Genomic DNA, 21,780 nt, shown 5'->3' on the forward strand with positions numbered 1-21,780 from the left:
ATTCACACCAGTTGTGTTTTACACTCACTCTGCACTCACTTTTCAAGTGTGTAAATGACTACACAAAGTACAAGGCACGAGAGAATCAGGCTCCAAGCTTTTCCGTGTGCATATCATGCCGGTATACCTAAATGCCCACCATGTCGTGCTGACAACCAGGAAAGAAAAATTAAGTCAATTTTTAATTCCTGTGCATTGTAGATTGGTTAAATGATCCTTGATTTATGTTGTGCATTCGAACGGATACGTTTTATTAAGAGAGTCATTAGCATGATTCAGTCCCCTCTTATTCAGAAATAAAATTTGTTATTAGTGTTGTCAGTTCTTTTAATTTGCTTTCCAGATTAAACATTTCCCATCATTTACCCTTCCTCCTTCCCCTCCCGCAACGTGTGAGGATTTTGTTTTTCCCAATATAAGCTTTTATTTTTGTGTTTGCCAACTTTGTTTTCTGAAGCCAACAGCTGTATGTTTTCCACATCCTGCTGCTGATTAAATGCCAAGACAGGCGCAAAGGCACTCTCTGATTTCTCTGTAAATCAATTACTTGGAAGTTATGGAGTTGCTTGATTACAGTGTATTCAAAAATCAGTACAGATGTCAAGTATGCATGTGTTAATGGAAAGCACATGGCATATGGAGTCCCCAAACTGTACAGGTTTCTGGCCTTCCATATTATAGGATGCAGCATGAGGATAGTAACCCTTAAGTCTTTGTGTCCTTAGGAATTTTGTAGGAATGGTATATTGGTGAATATTCTGAAAACACGCAGAGGACTATGAATCATGGATGTTAGACAACATCATTTTCAAGGTTATGTTCCCCACTTCGTTTCTTCCGTATATGTGTTCAAAGTCCAGTGGTGGAATAAGAGCACAGGGGTGATCGAAGGAGCAAGCAGTAACCTGTGAAATATTCATGCTTGTGTAGAAATATTAGGGTTTTAGACGCAAGACGCAGTGACGAGTGGGAGACAATCACAAACACACCAATGGCCACATTCCATCCAGTAAAGTGCAGTGGTTCATAAACACATTCTGAGAAGACAGAAACAAATGAGGCTTATTATTGTTATTTGATCGGGGGGTTGCATCTGAAGGTGTCTGAGGGCTCCAGTGGAAACACAAATTAAAACAAATTAAAAAGCATGAAGACAGAAGGCTGAGCAGCAGACATTCCCTCAGGCAGATTGGCCCTGTATTATCTATGGCTTTCTACACCTAAAGTGAGGCAGTTTGCGAGATGGAGGTCACCAAACATGGTTAAACCCATTTTTGCCCTTGCTCCCAAGCTTGGAGTTTGCCCTGGATTTTTATTCCATGTGACCACTCTACCTACACTGTTCCTTATTTTCAGATCAAATAGAAATATACATATCTTACTTCTTCAGAGTGATCACGGCTGTGCTCTGTACTTCTACTGCCCTGAAGCAAGTGTCACCCAGCCCTCTTCCATGGAAAGAATCTTTAGTGGGAACAAATATAGGATCAAATAAGCTTTGAAAAGTAGGAAATGTGCCAGATTTTTGTAGCATTAAATTAATGTACCAAATACAGAAGGGCGGTTTATTTCTTAATACCAGTGGGCATGCAGAATGGATAAACCTCAGTGCCTAGGATTCTGGAATGTTTTGGATAAGTTGTTCATTCTTATTACCCTTCCAATTCTTTGCATGTCGGAAATGCCAAAATAGCAAGAGAAAAGCTGCTCTCATGCACCAGACTTTGAATTCAAGGATCACTAGATCATGCAGTAGAACTCATCTATTTCCCCACCACTTTTGCTACACAGTGTAGGGGAAGGCATTTGATGGATTGGATTGATTGAGTGAGTGGAGGAGGCTGGGCTGGGTGTTGGAATTGGAAATATTTGTTACAATCTACAGGTGTCCCTGGCTCTGGGTGCTCTGTTGGGATTTTTTAAAGGGGTATTTTATGTTATGTTCTATGTGTCTAGTTACGATAAGTGCCAGTTATATACATAAAATAAATATTTCTGGCATAAGAAACAAACACCAAATATCACATATGCAAGCCAGTAACTGCCAGATTTGCAGCCTGGATCTGCAGACTCAGAATGTTCAGCTAAACACTTGGAGCCAAATTTTGCTCCAAGTTACACCATTGTAAATCTGGAGCAACTGATAGATCAACTCCATTATTGATGAAATTCCAAGAAAAGAAACAAACCAAAAAACTGGTTACAGTGAAATTACTTGGGATACCAGTATTGCAACCCTTGTGATTCTATCATGATATTTATGTTTTCCCTAAAGGCTCCAGCTCTTGGAGTCATGTGACTAAAGGAGACTCCCAGCTTTTATTAAAAAAGTAGTCCTCATGGTTTCAGAAGAAAAAGCTTGAAAACATGAACCCTAAAGGCTCAAAACCCAGAAGGCAAATAAAAAGAGCCCAACATTTTTTTTAAGAAAAAATCTCATTATTTCCAAGCCACTCGGGGAGTGGGGGCAGCTAATATGATTTTTGAACATTTGGGGTTGGCAATACTGGGATTCGCACCCCAGTGCAAATGAATAACCTATGTCCCTTAAACTTCTGAACTGAATCCAAACTTTTGTGGATCACCCATTCCCACCTCTTGATGCATGATGCATAAAAAGCACTCTGACATCTTTTTGAGTGGAAAATGCCATTCCTCCTCGCTCACGTACTCTAGGGGCATAAAAGTGGTGACTTGAAATCATCCCTGTAGAAGACAAGAACATTTTTATTGGGAGGGAAATCTTCCCATTTGACAGGTAAATCAGCCAGGAAAGCCATACATGCAGAGCATAAGTCACTACCGTGTAAAAGGCAAACGTTGTTTAAAAATCTCTTCTTTCATTTTTAGGTCAAACTGGCTGGAATATGACTTGGGGGACTTTTGCCCTTGTGTTCAATGTGGCCAGGATTTCATCCCAAAACTAACAAGGACTTTGCAATCCATGTGTATGGCAGATTCCCCTTGTGTTGAAGAAACACTCCAAAGAGATATTCCAGCTGCTGTTCTTCTTGGTTTTATTTTCTTTATATTCAACGGCTCCACACTCATGCACATGTACCTTCCAGATCTTGTTGCATACAAATGTGCTCCCTCTCACTGACCGGCTGCCACCCTGCTTTGCTGCAGTGCTTCTCTGTCATTACGGAACATGCTGAGATGTTAACAGAAGGAGTCTCGATCCGAATGCTGTCTCTGGGGCCCACATTTAGTATTTTCCGACATGGACACCATTTAGGGCTGGATAGTCTTAGCCTTTATTCCGCTGTGCAGGGGATCAAGGGGGGAGGAAGGTCTCCTCCTTTCTTCTCTGCACAGCCCTGCTTAGATTGTGACATCTGCTAGGCTGGGGGAGAGCATAGGCTACTTGCAGAGCAGGGAGTAACTGGCAAGCCAGAAGGGGCGGAGAGGGCATGGAGCGGGGGGACCCCTGGTTCCACCAGGTTAGTTGTTGGTCAGAGCAGATGGCAGGATATACAGGAGAGAGGGGGCTGTTGCATGAAAAGGGGCAAAATATTTCACTCCCTCCCTGGTGTAAACAGGGAGCAGAGGAGAAAGTCCCATGTCATTCTCTGGTTGCTTTTACACGCCACCCCAGAGTCAGCTACTAACTAAACATTCAGTAAGGGATGGGTGGCTCCAGCACATAACACTCTGATTAACCCAGTTAGCTCCTGGATGACCACTTTATACTAGGGCTATCCTACTGCAAAGAAAAACGATGCAATTAAGAGGTGCATGCACATAAATAACTAGCCACCCAGTCCTATACTCAGTCCTTGTGTCTCCTTTATTCCACTCCGTTGAGTCACATCTGACCCTCGATTGTCAGCTCTGCACAGCCAGGCTCACATCATGGGTCTTTATTGTCTTGGTCAAATTCCGAGCACAGTCCTGGGCAATTATTAATTATTATATCAGCCACCAATCCTTCTACCTGAGCTCTTTGCATAATTCCACCAGAATTTAATTTAATCCGGAATCTCAGTTTATAACTCAGTTCGGAACCATTATTAATGATATGACCATAACACTGAGAGGCCACAAGTGAGATAGGATCATTGTACAAACATCACCATACTGAGCGACAGTCCCTGCCCTGAGGAGATTCCCATCTAAACAGCGATATCAGATACTTAAGATACTACTCACCATGAAAAAGGGTCATAGAATCTGGCATTAAATTGATAGTGCTTATAAAGCGGAAGGCTCTCCTGATGTGATATGGTATATTTCAGAAAAAGAAGAGGCTCCTATGGTATTTTGTAGAATAGGAATAAAATATAAACCAAGCACACCGATGTCACCGCTGCTAGTCATTTTATGACTTCCCGCAAGCTTTGGCAGTCATGGTTTTCTATGTTGGGTTTAGATTCTTATTATACGACACGCACGTTCTCCTGACAACCATCGTAAATTTCAAAAAAGGGAAACAGCCTTTTCCTATGGGAATAGAGTGATCGCCAGAGCTGGGTGAAACGTGCTCATAATGAAACCTCAAAGCAGGTAAAATGTACTGTGGCTGGTCTTACTCAGAATTGGAGGCAATATATTGATTGAGCTTGAGCCCTGTTCAAGTGAACTTGGGTGACTCCCACTCAAACAAAACACAGCAGTGTCAGTCGAGTTTCACTCCTCGGGAAACTCCAAGGATGTGGCGCCGAGGGACGTGAAATGAGAATAAAGGTTCACATTAACTTCTAATCTCAAGCCATCATGTTTTCTTCACTGCTGCACTTATATTTGTCCCATGCTGTCAGTTAAACTAGCAATAACTACGATGGCTTTTAATGCTGATCCGTGCCATGTAGCTAAGATGCTCGTCTGGGACATAGGAAACGTGGGTTCAAATCCCTGCCTTGCCAAAGACTTCTTGTGTGACCTTAGTCAAGTCACTTAGGGCTAGCACGTTAGAGGTATTTAAGCAACTAATTCCAATTAAAATCAATGGGAGTTAGGTGCCTAAATTCCTTTGAAAGTCTGGCCCTTCCTTGTTCAGTGTCTTAATTCCCCCTCTGTGAAATAGGGATAAGAGCACTTCCTTACCACACAGGCTCTTGTGAGGTGCTCAGATACCATGGTGGTGGGAGGTGACAAGTGCAACAGACAGATAGATATGCAACACAAGTGAAATTATTTGGGGTACAGAAATTCTTGCATTTTGTGATGAGCTCAAAAATATTGGTGTTGCCAAAAAATGTCAGCACCATCAGGCCCAATTCCAAACTGCAACATTCAAAAAGGTCTCAGGTTGGAAATTTTGTACATATCTGATGTGGAAAAAAAAACCCAACCCTTTAGACACCACTTTGTGGCAAAGCAAAATGTGAGGACATTGAAATTACATGAGACAAAAGAATAATTCAGGAAAAGTTTCCAGACCATTCCACCACCCAGGTAGATGGGATAGAACCCTCATGCAAGGATTTTGGATGTTCCATACCTAATATTTAGTTTAGCACATATATTAAGTTATTATTGTTAACAATAATATCCAGCTCTTATAGAGTGCTTTTCATTCATAGACCTCAAAGCACTTTACTAAGGAGGTCAGTATCATTATCCCCCTTTTACAGATGGAAAAACCGAGGCACAGAGTGGGCCGTGGCATGACTAAGGGGGTTAGTGGAAGAGCCAGAAATAGAATACAAGTCTTTTGACTCCCAGTCCAGTGCTACACTGCCCCAATTAAAATATATGGTTGTTTCTGTTCTTTATTCCCTTCTTCATTGTCACTGATTTTCTTGCCGTGATTTCATGAGGAGAATGAGAGGTTTGCTATTTAGATCCATTCCTAAATCACCCCAGGATTTCACAGCACCTGAAGTGAAAAAATGTGGAAAAATCTCAGCGTTCAAGTTTTCCCACTTGTTATTTCTGTCCATGAGTACATGGGAAGGCAGTGTTCTCAGGAGACTGGGAGTCTGGACTGTTGCATTCTGTCCCTGGTTCTACTGCTGACTCACTGTGAAAAGTTGTTCTAGTCATGTCACTGCTCTGTGCCTCAGTTTCCCCATCTGCAAAGTGGGAACAACCACCCTTACCTCACAAAAGGACTCGGCGGGTCCTTTCATTCAGAGGGCTTTGGGATTCTGTGACCAGTGCAAAGTATCATGATCATAAAATAAAGGCCTCTTGAAAAATTAGATTTTGGATTTATGCCTTCTTATGGAGCAGCTAGCATTGACCAGTGTTGGCGAGAGATCACAGATTAGCTGGGCCCATTAATCTCTTATGGCATGGCAACTACCATTGACTTGCTGGTTATGCCATGCAAGGTGGATGAATTGACAGCTTCATGCCTCTTGGTGTTTCCCTTTGTGCAAAGTCATAGAATCATAGAATATCAGGGTTGGAAGGAACCTCAGGAGGTCATCTAGTCCAACCCCCTGCTCAAAGCAGGACCAATCCCCAACTAAATTATCCCAGCCAGGGCTTTGTCAAGCCTGACCTTAAAAATATCTAAGGAAGGCGATTCTACCACCTCCCTAGGTAGTGTTTCGCCACCCTCCTAGTGAAAAAGTTTTTCCTAATATGCAACCTAAACCTCCCCCTGCAACTTGAGACCAAACCACTGCAACTTGAGACCATTACTCCTTGTTCTGTCATCAGCTACCACTGAGAACAGTCTAGATCCATCCTCTTTGGAACCCCCTTTCAGGTAGTTGAAAGCAGCTATCAAATCCCCCCTCATTCTTCTTTTCTGCAGACTAAACAATCCCAGTTCCCTCAGCCTCTCCTAATAAGTGATGTGTTCCAGTCCCCTAATCATTTTTGTTGCCCTCCGCTGGACGTTTTCCAATTTTTCCACATCCTTCTTGCAGTGTGAGGCCCAAAACTGGACATAGTACTCCAGATGAGGCCTCACCAATGTCGAATAGAAGGGAACGATCCCGTCCCTCGATCTGCTGGCAATGCCCCTACTTATACATCCCAAAATGCCATTGGTCTTTTTGGCAACAAGGGCATGCTGTTGGCTCATATCCAGCTTCTCGTCCACTGTAACCCCTAGGTCTTTTTCTGAAGAACTGCTGCCGAGCCATTTGGTCCCTAGTCTGTAGCGGTGCATGGAGTTCTTCCGTCCTAAGTGCAGGACTCTGCACTTGTCCTTGTTGAACCTCGTCAGATTTCTTTTGGCCCAATCCTCCAATTTGTCTAGGGCCCTCTGTATCCTATCCCTATCCTCCAGCGTATCTACCTCTCCTCCCAGTTTAGTGTCATCTGCAAACTTGCTGAGGGTGCAATCCACACCATCCTCCAGATCATTTATGAAGATATTGAACAAAACCGGCCCGAGGACCGACCCTTGGGGCACTCAACTTGATACCAGCTGCCAACTAGACACGGAGCCATTGATCACTACCCGTTGAGCCCGACAATCTAGCCAACTTTCTATCCACCTTATAGTCCATTCATCCAGCCCATACTTCTTTAACTTGCTGGCAAGAATACTGTGGGAGACTGTGTCAAAAGCTTTGCTAAAGTCAAGGAACAACGCGTCCACCGCTTTCCCCTCATCCACAGAGCCAGTTATCTCGTCATAGAAGGCAATTAGATTAGTCAGGCATGACTTGCCCTTGGTGAATCCATGCTAACTGTTCCTGATCACTTTCCTCTCCTCTAAGTGCTTCAGAATTGATTCCTTGAGGACCTGCTCCATGATTTTTCCAGGGACTGAGGTGAGGCTGACTGGCCTGTAGTTCCCAGGATCCTCCTCCTTTCCTTTTTTAAAGATGGGCACTACATTAGCCTTTTTCCAGTCATCCGGGACTTCCCCGGACTGCCATGAGTTTTCAAAGAAAATGGCCAATGGCTCTGCAATCACATCCGCCAACTCCTTTAGCACTCTCGGATGCAGCGCATCCAGCCCCATGGACTTGTGCTCGTCCAGCTTTTCTAAATCGTCCCGAACCACTTCTTTCTCCACAGAGAACTGGTCACCTCCTCCCCGTGCTGTGCTGCCCAGTGCAGTAGTCTGGGAGCTGACCTTGTTCGTGAAGACAGAGGCAAAAAAAGCATTGAGTACATTAGCTTTTTCCACATCCTCTGTCACTAGGTTGCCTCCATCATTCAGGAAGGGGCCCACCCTTTCCTTGACTTTCTTCTTGTTCCTAACATACCTGAAGAAACCCTTCATGTTACTCTGAACATCTCTTGCTAGCTGCAACTCCAGGTGTGATTTGGCCCTCCTGATTTCACTCCTGCATCCCTGAGCAATATTTTTATACTCTTCCCTGGCCATTTGTCCAATCTTCCACTTCTTGTCAGCTTCTTTTTTGTGTTCAAGATCATCAAGGATTTCACTGTTAAGCCAAGCTGGTCGCCTGCCATATTTACTATTCTTTCTACACATCGGGATAGTTTGTCCCTGTAACCTCAATAAGGATTCTTTAAAATACAGCCAGCTCTCCTGGACTCCTTTCCCCCTCGTGTTATTCTCCCAGGAGATCCTGCCCATCAGTTCCCTGGGGGAGTCAAAGTCTGCTTTTCTGAAGTCCAGGGTCCGTATTCTGCTGCTCTCCTTTCTTCCCTGTGTCAGTATCCTGAACTCGACCATCTCATGGTCACTGCCTCCCAGGTTCCCATCCACTTTAGCTTCCCCTACTAATTCTTCCTGGTTTGTGAGCAGCAGGTCAAGAAGAGCTCTGCCTCTAGTTGGTTCCTCCAGCACTTGCACCAGGAAATTGTCCCCTACCTTTTCCAAAAACGTCTTGGATTGTCTGTGCACCGCTGTATTGCTCTCCCAGCAGATATCAGGGTGATTGAAGTCATAACACTCGCTTTAGGTGCCTAAACATCCTGTTTCAATTGCTCCCAATGCCTTTGGCTGTTTGCATTATTGAAAAATCGTACTTCCAGGCTCCACCCATCAGGTCACCAGTGCCCAGATGTACTCAGTGGGTAGGACGCAGGACTAATGGCAGAGGTGTGGTGTAAACGGCAAGGCAGTAGGGGCACTGGCAAGAAACCAGACTAGCTTCCTACCCCCAGTCATGTGATCCATGTGGGTCTACTGAGGACTATGTTGGAATAGCCAACTAAGAGAGAGGGTGGACATTCCTGGTCCTACTTGCTGGGGACGGGGCTCTGTAGCAAAACATGCCAGCAGACACTAGTCAGCCTGGAAAGAGACACAGGTGTGGTGAACCCTGCCTTAGGGAGCAGCCGGCCTTGTGCGTCTCTGCAGTTGTGTGTTATTGTTCTGAATTCTAAGGAATAAAGTCGTGTTATGTTGCAACCTTCCAGCAAGAGCATTTATGGTTTTATCTATGACAGGTTTCAGAGTAACAGCCGTGTTAGTCTGTGTTCGCAAAAAGAAAAGGAGGACTTGTGGCACTTTAGAGACTAACCAATTTATTTGAGCATAAGCTTTCGTGAGCTACGAGACACAGCACAATCCTTCAGTGGCCACCATTACAGAGCATGAGCGGTAATGGAGTAGAGTAAGTCAGTGGGGTGAAAGGTAAGGGATGGGTGACTGAATTAACTGATTTTCAAATGTTTAGGCTCGCCAAAAATTGCTCCCAAGGGACAGGATTCTCCCACGAGACAGACCCAGGTCAAATCTTCCGATATTCCTGTTTAAAGAGAAATATCAAGCCACGGGCGGATTTCTCTCCTGTAGCACAGATGGGACGAGTTGTTTTCGGCATGGCCTTTGGGAATTCCATTCTGCAAGTCCATTGGCCTCTCTGTGAAATGGCCAGAGGGATGGGGGAAGCCTGCAAAGGCCCTAATCTGCAGCTTTGAAGGACACGACGCGTTATATTCAGCCAAAGCAAACCCAAAAGAAAAATATGACCACCCACAAATCCATAGCCATCTCAGGCTTTGTGGCTGTCACTACACTCCTCCCTGTGGCTACTTGTGACATCCCATCAACAGCACAGAGAGCACTTGGCTTCTCATGCTCCAGAAGGATGCAGCTGAAGTTTTTTGGTTTAGCGCTGGTGACATTTGCAAGCTGTTGTTCTCTTGGGCTTCGGACACGACAACAACAAAACAGTAATTAGAATCCTGCTGCCGAGAGGCATGTAGGCAGCAACTGATGGTTCCCTCCAAAGTATTTGTGCCAGTTCCCAAGATTCATTTACTACTATTTGACAAACACAAATACCCCCTCGGATATCCTCTGCTCTGCTCGCTGTGTCCTAAGAACAAGGAAGGATTAGTGCTCTCCTAGGGCAATTTCCTTCCAGTGTAGTGCCCTGTCCCCATGATCATATCCATCCTCAGCCGACTGGATGGTCCCGTGTTGTTCTCCAGTTCCTTGAGGCAACAGTTATGTCCCAGTAAATACAGTCCAGTCTTCCACAGTAGGTGTCCAGCAATCAGTTGTGCTGCTCTGCTTCTGTGGAGCTGGTTCCCAAGGATCTCAACTTAGTCTGTACCTAAGGAGCCTACTGTGACCCCCTTCCCGAAAGGTCCTGTGTTATCGCTTTGCCTGAGGAGAGCCTGAGATATCTCTCAATAGCTCCCACCAGAAGGAGGCTCCTAGAGACTGCTATGAATTACCACCTCCAGCATTCTCCAGCCCTGCAGTAAGTTTTGACATACCATAGTGTGATCTCCTGCTCTGCATCATCTCCAGACTGGTTCCACCACAGTTGTGAACATATCAAACCTTCCTCCGTTTCGAGAACCTAACTCAAGCTCTCAAATTTGGAGATATTCCTACATTTCCCTTGCAGTTTCTGGCAGAGACAAACAGGAGGAGGAGCCTGCATTGAGGCAGGCCGTTCCGATGGCATGCCCATTCAGAAGCAGATGCAGATACGTTGCAGAGTCTGCCAGGACACCTGTTCTTCTGAGGTTTCTGGCTCAGCTGTACAACTTCAGTTTTGATAAGCATCCAGGTTTGTATGTGGTCATCTGAACCAAGCTCTGGAGGAATGAAATTCACCTATTGTGATCTAGAATTGTTAATCCTAACTCCAGAACAGAGCTACATTAGCTATTGCTCATAGAGTTTAAGGCTGGAAGGGACCACTGTGATCATCTAGGTTGAGCTCCTGCGTAACGCAGGCCAGAGAACTTTCCCCAAAACAATTCCTGGAGCTGATTTTTTAGAAAATCATCCCATCTTGATTTTAAACCTTTCCCATAATGAGAATCCACCAGGGCCCTTGGTGTTCCAGTGGTTAATTATCCTCACTGTTAAAAAATGTATGCCTTATTTCCAGTCTGAATTTGTCTTGCTTCAGCTTCCACCCAAAGGCTCACGTTAGACCTTTGGCTAACAGATTGAAGAGACCAATATCAAATATTTTCAAATATTTAAGAGCAGAAATGATCAGTGCTACTTTACACTTCTATAGTACTTTCTATCCAGGGAGCTCAAAGTAGCTGAATAAAACTTGAAGCTTCTGCAATGCAGGGAATTATGATCTCCTTTTTACAGACAGGGAAATTGAGACACACGGATGTTAAGAAATTGGCCCAGATTTGTGAAAAGAAGGCTACCGCGGAACTGGGAAGAGAATCCAGATCTCCAGACTCCCCGTCCTGTGTTGTAGCCACCAGACCGTCCTTCCTTAATTAGGCACTGCATTTTTGTTTATGTAAATCAATGCACATTCCATAATCCCTGGCTAATTGATACACAACCTGCACTCATCACCTCCATTTGAACAGAATGCCAGAATGTAGCTACATCATCAACTGGTCAATCACAGACCAGCCATGGTGTGGAGGGCGGGTATTAAAAGCATTTATAGCTGTTATCAGCACCCAGCAGGATTGTAATGGAGGTAAACAACATGGGGAAGCTAACCCGACACTGGCAGGTGCAATGTAAGTGACTAACCACAGGGGAAGGGAGAGAACGGCTGGGATTAGAGAGGCCATCAGGCCAAGAGCCTGCTGTCCAGGGGAGGGAGGTCAGTGGGAAACTTTGCACTGAGAGACGGCATGTGAGAGCACACCCCCAGCCTGGGCAGTGAAAAGCTTCTTCCTAGCCACCTCCTGTGAAAGAATCAACTGTACTTGGAGAGGTCGCTGGTCTCCTGGTAATTTCTAATCAGGAGCAGCCTCCAGTCCATGCCAGTGGAAAGGCAGAGAGTGAAAATACTGCAGAGTTTCTAAGAGGGAAAAAAGCAAGCCATTCTAAAGGCAGTCATTGCCCCCCTCGCACCTCATATCCCTACCTGCTTTCCCCCTCCACCCCCCATAATGCTGGACTGCAAGCTTTAAGCCCCAGCTTGCATTGTGGGGGAAGTGCAGCAGGAGCTGGGAATTCTGATTGACTCAGCTCACATTCTTCTGTGAGCTCCAGGACAGCACATGCTGGGAGCTGCAGCCCCACCACAGGGTGCAAGGTGGATTTCCATGCCTGCCTTGGCTCACTGGGTGAGTTCACAGGGTAGCCAATGCTAGCAGCCTCAAAGCAGTCCTTGTTGGCCTCTCCACAGGAGTGAAACATGGAGGAAGGTTCTTTGATCCTGGTTCTCCCCCCACTTATGCCATCGCAGCCCAGATTCAATCTGGCCCATGAGAAAGAAGTGGCCCATGAAGACCCACTACAGACTCACAATTCATGTATTAGGATCACGGCTGCACTTACATGGACATTGTTCTTCCATCCTTCACAACCAAATGTGGACACCATAAACGTTAGGGCCCAAAGGCTGGTCCTCAGTCACTCCTGTGCAGTGACGTTCACTGGGGAGCATAGGTGAAGCCAGGCAGAATTTCTCCAAAATGGATCAATTCCTGCAGTGGGTCAAGGGTTTGTCCAAGGACTTAAGCAGTTCAAAAGAGGGTGCAAATATCCTATAAAGGGCATTTGCACCATCAAACTCTAGTTTCCCTTGTGGCAGACAAGAGACAGGACATTTAGGTGTATTAATAATAGAAACTATTTGTAGAGGTTCCTGCTGGACACAAAGTACCTTGTGGTTCTTCCTGGTTCCAGGTTAAATTTAGTTTGTGCTGCTGAGAGACAATCTCTACTTGGGTCTCCTTTAGTCCTGGCCTGGACTAAGCAACCATGGAAAGGGAAACAATTCTGCTGCCGTGCACTGGGCACATACATTCAGGGAAAAGCTGAGAGTTGTCCGGGAAGGGGGTGTGCAAACCTTAACAGTAGAGCTGGCTGGAATATTTTTGATAATTTTGTTTTCCAGACCTGCTGTTTTCATCAAAGTGAAAATGTTTTGTGGAGACATATTGATTTTGATGAGCTTTTTGCTGGCAAGGTCCAGGATGGACTCTCTGGTCAATTTGAGAGACAGAGACAGAGAGCGCAAGGGGATTAAAAAACCAGACCTTTTTGCATAGAAAATAAACAGCGTTTGACACTATCCCCTTTGACCAAAACGTTCAAAAGGGGATTTTTTTTTTTAGTTCCAATGTGTAATGCATCCAAAGTTTCTTCCAAAACCTCTGAAGCTGTCACAAAACAGAATTGCTGTTCTCCAGCCAGCTCTACTTAGGGTGACCAGACAGCAAGTGTGAACAATTGGGACAGGGTGTGTGTGTGCGTGTGTGTGTGTGTGGGGTTAATAGGAGCCTAAATAAGAAAAAGACCCAAAAATCGGGACTGTCCCTATAAAATCAGGACATCTGGTCACCATAGCTCTACTAAACAGCATCTCAACCAAGCCAGAAGGGGGTAAAATGGGCTTAATACCTATTCCACAGCTATCTATCCTGGGGATAAGGCTCCTAAAAGCTCTGCCAAAAATGAAAGAGTGCCCATGCAGTGGAAGATCCTTAGAAAAGGTTGGGAGGGCATTACCTACCCAGATTTTAAACCAACCCCTCCTGATTGTCACCTATATGTGTTAATTTCACCTAGATTGTCTAGCACTCTCCATTCAGAGGCTGGTCTTGAACGACTTTGGAGGGCTCTCTCTGCCGAAGGTATTTGAGAGGGCACATATGGCAACTTGTGGCTGATGAAATGATCTACCTGTAGCTCACAAGAACATGCTCCCCCAACGTAAAGCCTGGGTATGTTTGAATTCCTGCGTACACCCTGAGAGCAGGCATGCAAGTGGAATGTCTACACTGGTCCTGCGAGTGTCCCTCTTCCAGTCCAGGCACAGGTCACTGATACAGACACGGTTGTTATGGACACATTGGTTACTAACACAGAGAGAAGAAAGTTTCTCCCTTGAATCTCTTTGCCCATCATTGATCAGTCACTGAACAACACGTCGTGCAGGCTGCTGGATGCCTTCCTTATGATCTTGTTCTGATTGCTGACTCAGCTTTGCTTTACACCCTGTTCTGATGGCTTTGCACCCTACCTGGTCTGTCTGAACCGGGCTGACATGCACTTTACACAGCGGCCAGAGAATCTAGCACCACTAGGCTTTCCCAGACATGCTCTCCTTACGTCCAGAGACTTGCTGTGCTCTCCTGACTATACCTTGCCTTTGCCTATGATGATAGACCTGTGGACCCCAGTTTGCACTGAGCTATCTACATGGGAACAGACCCCTCCATTAACATTGTTTAGCAGTTCTTCATGGAGTTGTTTTATTCCATAAAAGGGCAAGATTGCAATAGGTGTCAAGGGTCTGTTGTTGGCTCTCTTTCTTTTGGATGTTCAATATTTTAAATCTGCGTATCCTGCTAAAGGAATCAGCATTGCATTTATTTTCTCACAAACTTCACAACATCACTGATATGGGCTTACGCTGATGGTTACTTCCACATCCCTCCAACGGGTATTTGGAGGATTATTCTGATTTGTATATGTTTGCATAATGCGTCAAAGGTTTCAAATAGAATGGGTTGGGAAATGTTTTTATTATAATTATTTGTATTGCAGTAATGCCCAGGAGCCCAGTCATGAACCATGACTCCGTGGTGTTAGGTGCTGTACAGACTAACTGTGGAACTTCAAAACTTTTCATGTAATGGAATTCTTGTTTTCTAGTCAGCACTGTTGAGACCCCGCAGCTCCCCTTAACTTCAACTAGCATCGTTAATGCTCAACACGTCTGAAATCTGGCCCCTGGGTGCTTCGCTTGCTCTGCCACTAACCACCTTTGTGACCTTGAGCAAGTCACTTTCTCTCACTGGGCCAGAGTTTTCCCATCTGCAAAATGGGGATAATGATGCTTGCAAAGCGCTTTGTAATCTATGGATGAGAAGCCCTGTATAAAAAAGCGAAGCATTATGGGTCTGTGATACAAAATAGATAGGAAAACAGCCTGGATCGAGACGTACCAGTGGTTTTGCATAATATACGTGTCTTCGTGCTGCATTTCTGTTTAGCACTCCTTTTTCCTTTAACAAAAAGGGCAAACAGATTTTTGGAAAAATGATTCTAAAATAACAGAGAAACCATGTGAAGATAGGGAAACTAACCTTAGCAAACTTTCCTTATAAGGGATCAAAGATTCAAAGTCCAGTGTTGAATAAGGACGTTTTCTTCAACCTAAACCAAATGGATCAACAGCAGCAGCAGCTCTGGGTGGGCAGCCACATTTGAGGATTTTTTTTTACCAAAGTGCGTGTAATGTGCTCTCAAACCCTTTTTGGGTATGTTTGGGACATCTTGGCAACAAACATTCCAACAGAATGACACTCAGAGCAGAAAGAGCCAGTCCCTCCCAGGGTTTTTCCTTATGCAATGACTAAGTCTTTACTCAGACACTTTTCCAGTATTGCCCAGCATTTCAGATGACAGAATTAGATAGATTCTGCAGCCATTGACTTTCATGAGGCAACAACAGCTAAAGGATTTAGTGAAATATTCTGTTGGAATCCTATAGAAGTTAATTGAAAATGGTCACCTTTCTAAGTTATTTTTTTAACACTTTCCCTTCGCATTTCATTGAGAATTATATCCCTATCCTAAAGGAGTACTTGTAGCACCTTAGAGACTAACAGATTTATTTGAGCATAAGCTGTAGCTCATGAAAGCTTATGCTCAAATAAATTTGTTAATCTCTAAGGTGCCACAAGTCCTCCTTTTCTTTTTGCAGATACAGACTAACACGGCTGCTACTCTGAAACCTATCCCTATTCTAGAGTCCTATAGAATGGTACAAAGCAGCTATCGAAGAAAGGAGATCATTTTCCATTTCACTCTGCAGGTTTTTAGGGAAATTTCCATTAGATGCCGTAGATCCTTTATTGGTTTCATGCTTCTGAAGTTGTATAAGGCTTTCCCATAAGGGCACAATTTCAAAGCTCTTGTTTAAGCTTTTTCTGGCATAAACTGGCCGCTGCTGCAAAGAGATCAGTTTGCTGATGGTTAGGATGATTTAACGAGTTTGGACAAGAACTAATTTAATAACTGCAGTTTATAAACTATAGCCTGTTTTTCTTTCATATGTGTTTTACTTGTATCCGCAAAATAGAGGGGAATAAAGCTCTGCAGGCATCTAAACCAGAAATTCATGTGGAATCCTGGATTTTATTGCAGTGGATAAGTAATTCTGTATTAAAATAATTTTCTCTAAACAAACCTTCCAATGCTGAAGTTTGCTAAATCTGTAACAATAGAAACACTGATACTGATTCCCAACACCTCCTTGGCCCTTGGATTTAAAAACCACAATAAACATAATCATGAGCATAACCCACTAGAATTTGAGTGGTTTATTCTTGTTTTCCATTTGGTCTGCTAATCCAGCTATTACCTACACCCAGACTCTTGTGCTACATCACAGACATTGTTAAAATTCAGAGTAAGTTTTTTTTAAAGGGATGCATTCAAATTTTGAAACTGTGTGTCATTCCATCATTTGCAAATAGCAAACAGCTGAGTTAATCATTCTTTTCAAAGGGAAATATATTTGCACTCGCTGTGTTTTTTTTTTAAAAAATGGTCACCTTTGCAACAAAATCCAGGGAAGCTAAAATAATTCTTTTGCAATAAAGACCTCATCCAAAACCCACTGAAGTAAATGGCAGCCTTTTCACTGGTTTCAGCAGGCTTTGGATCAAGTCCTAAAGGGCAGATGATCAAAAGCTCAGTTCTCATTTAGGCACCAAAATAAATTGCCAGGTTTTCAACAGATCTCAGCACTTTAGATGCTTGTTGAGTGCTTAGCTCTGGAAAATCTGCCCATAAATGTCACAATGGGAGCACTATGGAAAATCCGGACCTGATTGTGGGTACTGAGCAATTGAAAGTCTGGCCCCTGGGCTTCTTTGAAAATCCAGCCGTAATTTTGCAAAGAGAAACGTTGGTGTTGAAGTTAACGGTGCTTGTGTCCTTTACGCCTGCTAAGGATTTGGCCCATAATGTCTGTAAAGGTGGCCAGAGGACAACAATTCCATTTGGTGGAGGAATTCACAACTGGCTTCCTTCCAAACTGTCACAAAACCTGACATGCTCTGCAAAGGAAAATTCTGATTGAGTTTGAAGTTTTTATTTCAGCTCAATAAAAGTGTTTTGTTTCAGTTGCCACTTTTTACAAATGTATAATAAAAAATCGAAACAAACCGTCCTTTCAAAATGAAAAATCAAACCGTTTCATTCCAATAATGGCAAAACGAGATTTTTCAACACTGTGGGAAAAAAAATTTCCCCATGAGTTTTTACTAAACAAATTATTGGTGAAATTGACATGATTTTGAGACGTGTTTCAATTTTGAGGGAACTGCGTTTTCCAACGGAAAATGGTTCTGTCGAAGTTTTGCAGACCAGCTCTAACCCACAGCAAGGCAAAAAGAGATCCCCTCCCAACCCCGGGAAGTTCTTAAAAAAGGTTAAGGTGTTTTGCTTTACTTACCAATAGGCATGACTATAAAGAAAGGAAGCCAGCACAATATGAAGCACCCCACCACTATTCCCAGGGTCTTGGCTGCTTTCTTTTCCCTGGAGAACTTCAGGAGACGCACTGAGAAGTGGGTTTTGTTCTTTGTGCAGGATGTAGATCTGCTCCCTACCGAGGTGTTTTTGCGATGGATCCGGAGGGTCACCTCTTCAGAATGAGATTTCTCCGTTTTCAAGCCAGAAGTCAGGCCTTTGCTTTCCCTTTTGGCCACCACATACACTCTACAGTACATCACCAAGATGATGGTCAAGGGGAGGTAGAAGGAGCCAAAAGCAGAGAACAGTACATAGCCAGGCTCTTCAGTGATTTGACAGATGGTCTCATCTTCTGGAGCTGGCTCCTTCCAGCCAAAGAGAGGTCCAATGGAGATCACCAGAGACAAAGCCCAGACGCTTAGCAGAGCCAGGAGTCCCCTCTTTTCCGTCACTATAGCTGGATATCTCAGTGGGTAGCTCACCCCAATGTATCTGTCTATAGAGATGATACATAGGCTCATGATGGAAGCCGTACAGCATAGGACATCGACAGCTGCCCAGATGTTGCAGAAGATCCTTCCAAAGACCCAGTAGCCCGAAATCTCAAAGATTGCTGAGAAAGGCAGGACAGTGGAAGTTAAGAGGAAGTCCGCAACAGCCAGGTTGATTATGTAGTAATGGGTCACACTCTGAAGGTGTCTGTGGCAGGCTACTGATAAGATAACCAGAATATTACCCAGCACCCCAAATATAATCAGCCCCCCTAAAATAACCCCTAATAATATGGCCTTAAAATTGTTCACTATCCCTACAGTCTGGGTGCAATTTGAACAGTCAGAGGAATTTCCAGGGAGGAAAACCATTGTCGCTGGCAGATAAAGTTCATCCAGCTCTTGTGCTCCACTCAACTTTCTACTGCTTAAAGTGCTGAGATCAACTCTTTGAAGGTTTTGCAGGCAACATTTGCCCAGCTCCGTTGGTAAAAGGTATTATAATAACAACAATAATAATGCCTTAGAAACACAGAACCAGGATAAGTAACTGATCCAGAAACATCCTGGAAAATCCTCTCTAAGCTTCTGCTCTTCTGGTTGCTTTTGGCAGCCAATTAGCAACATAGCCCCAGTTTTGAAGACTTTCCAAGTCTGGCCTCCTTTGGATTCTTCCTGGGACGAGGGGGCCTCAGCTGTATGGTGTAAAGTAGGGGCACCAATGAGAACATTTCTCCTACTTTCCAGGATAACTGTCTCAGGGGAAATGGAGCTGCAGTGCTAAAATCATTCCTGCTTTTTAGAGACAGTAAGACTCAGTTCGCAAAGGTGAAGGGAATAATGTAAAAATCCCCAGTGTCTTAATTTGGATTCCTCCTCAAAGGAAGTTGGTGACACTTTCGCTGGCCTTCTCTGTGTTGAAATTTTATTTCGCACCTGGAGTTGTAGAAACCTCGGCAGTGGTAACGATGCTCCGTCAGCTCTGTGATTTTCCAGCTGAAGGATGCTCATCCGTAGCAGGCTTCATAGCCTTGATGGGTTGATCAAAAGTTTCTGAACCTCTGGGAAAATTGTTGTCTTGTCACTTGGTCCCCTGGGCTCAGGATCTGGGCTTATTAACACTAGCTTGTTGTAGGCTCAGAAGGAAAGGGGAGGTTTGCCTTGTCAAAGACACCTTGATGCTGTGCTCTTCCGTGACATGGTGCCTGCCTAAGAGAGGTAAAGAGACATGGACAACATGATTCAGACAGCTCATGGCTACCTGCTGCTGTGGTTTCCCAAGCAGAAATATTTTCTGGAGCCTGGGAATCTATTTTAGTGAACCTTCCCCATCAGCTACGATATTAGATTTATATCCCAGTCCCTTCCACCCAGTGGAAGCCCTGCTATTTGGCCGAAGTTGCTCCAGACAACACAGACCAATATGAATTTTTGTTGCCTGATCAATTTTTCTGACCACCTCTCCACACCCCCAGCTAAGAAACAATATTATATATTCAGCACAAGCCTGCCGTCCATTGACCTGAGGGTAAAGCAATCAACCCTGTTTATTAGCTTCCCTACAGGGACCATTTATTAAAGATACAAAGGGACAGAAATCAGAACTAGAAACTGATTCTAGACTCAATTCCAGATTTAGTTCACAATCTCCCAAAGTGACTCCCTTGCAGATCAAACTGCTCATTAGTTAGGATAAGCCACACATTTTAGAAAGCTACAGGGGAAAGTGACTTGTGAAATGTATGGGGTGTTGCAGAAAGAAGGAGGTTTTACTGGCTGGAATAGCATTTCAAAACATCTGGAGGCCAAATTCCTCCTCAGCCAAATAAAGATGGAAAAAAGATAGAAATGCGAGACTGAGGATAGGAATTTGAGGCAAAAAGGGCAGGAAGGTTAGTTATAAGTGACAGCTAATCATCTCTTATAATGCTAGGGATGGTCTAGATTTCCTGTTCAAGCACTGATCAGATATTTGAAAGGCCATCAATAGCGACACAGACCTCAGTTCCCAGATAAGAAGAACCTCCGTAAATTCTTATGGGCAAGCTCACTGTATTATGTCTTGCAAATTAACTCTCCCGTCCGATTAAACACACTCCCAACAATCCAGCAGCAAAAATCAACTCATCTGCAAATCCCAGGAGTGTGTATTTTTCTACAGGGATGGAAATAAAAATAAAATTCTTATTTTAGCACCTGTAGATGCCCAACTCAGATGCACGGGTCTCTTTTTTTTCCACGGTGGGTATTTGCCTTCCTTCCAATGCTACATTTACATTTGTCGTTCCACAGGAGGGAATGAGACCCCGAGTTACTCCAGGAAAAAGGAAGGTTTTGAATAAGCACATAAATGAAAAATGAAACCCCCATAGTTTTAAGCATCTTCTGATATTATTATTATTATTTTATTTATTATAAGTCTGATGATGGAACAGGGAATTAAATTATCAAACTTCATTCCCAAGTGCATGAATAAAACTTCCCAGCAAGTAAAGGAAAGGAGAAGGCAGAAAAACGGTAAGCGAGGCAGGAAAGGAAGGAGGTATGATACATATATGCTCCAAACAGCCCAACATCTGACCCGACCCTCAGCCTGCATGCTAGAGGTCTCGGGAGACTCTGCCCTACCTCTGCCCTTCACCCACACTCACCTCCTGGAAGGCTGCACAGCTCCTGTTGCTGAGCATCTGGGAAGGACATTCATAGACAGCCCATAGCACAGCACTGCAGTCTCCTCTCTGCATGCAGGGATGGGGCACTCGGCCGGAGATTCCACCAGCCTTTCCTCCCTTTTTAACTCCCCTTGTGTTTTGATGACTCACAATTACAGTAATGCCCTATGTCCCAATGGCAGAGGGGCTCGGGGCCAGCTTCTCCGCCCTCTCCCACTTGCAATGTTCAGCCCCACACTGTCAAGAAGCTGCTGTAGCAGGCAGTATCCCCTGCCATTACCGTAATCTCCAGCCGCTGCCGTATTGCTCAGAAACAAAGAGCACTCATGGGATGCCCAATTGTCTTTTGCGCTGATTTACTGGGTTTTGCATGGGAAAGGAGTGAGAGAATTCAGAAAGTGTATTTTTCAAACGCGAAAGATACCTAGTTGGCAGAAATGTCACATGCACAGAATTTATGGGGTTGATAATTGCCTGAAAATGAATTGGCAAAATATCACCTGAAATTACATGGGGGAGGAAAAAAATCCCATGAGTCTCACACAACTCTGTTGGAATATAAAACGTGCAGTGCTTGCCAGATAAAATGAGCATGAAGAAAATAACAAGGACTGACAAATATTCCTATATACACACATACCATAGCTCAAGAAAGATAGACAGTTATTGCCTGCTTTCCCCATTTGGTCCACGTTGCAATGATCCTCCTCTTTTCCCAGGTTTTCCCTGGAGAGGGGGAAGATGGAGTGGAGCTTAACTAAATGGTTGGGGAATTGCATCAGGAAATAGTGTCTGGTTTAGGAAGAAGTTCAGGAAAGTGAAGCATGAGAATCTTGTATTTAGATAATAAATTGTGAGGGCTGACCTTTTGCTTCTGGCTCTTTTGTCCTATTGAACA

At 44.1% G+C, this 21,780-nt stretch overlaps 1 protein-coding gene across 1 annotated transcript in view; it reads right to left on the reverse strand.

Annotated features, from left to right (window-relative positions):
• Positions 1-18,661, reverse strand: part of ADRA1A (adrenoceptor alpha 1A) — a gene marked incomplete at its 3' end in the record, with an annotated part of 30,896 nt that extends 12,235 nt beyond the window's left edge. Inside the window, exon 1 of the mRNA XM_084615378.1 lies at positions 17,700-18,661. Within this exon, the coding sequence (XP_084471504.1) occupies positions 17,700-18,582 (883 nt within the window). The 5' untranslated portion in view covers positions 18,583-18,661. The remainder of the gene's footprint in view (positions 1-17,699) is intronic.
• Between the last annotated feature and the right edge of the window lie 3,119 nt (positions 18,662-21,780).

The sequence above is a fragment of the Lepidochelys olivacea genome (genome assembly GCF_965140295.1).
Source record: "Lepidochelys olivacea isolate rLepOli2 genome assembly, chromosome: 26".
NCBI lineage: Eukaryota > Metazoa > Chordata > Testudines > Cheloniidae > Lepidochelys > Lepidochelys olivacea.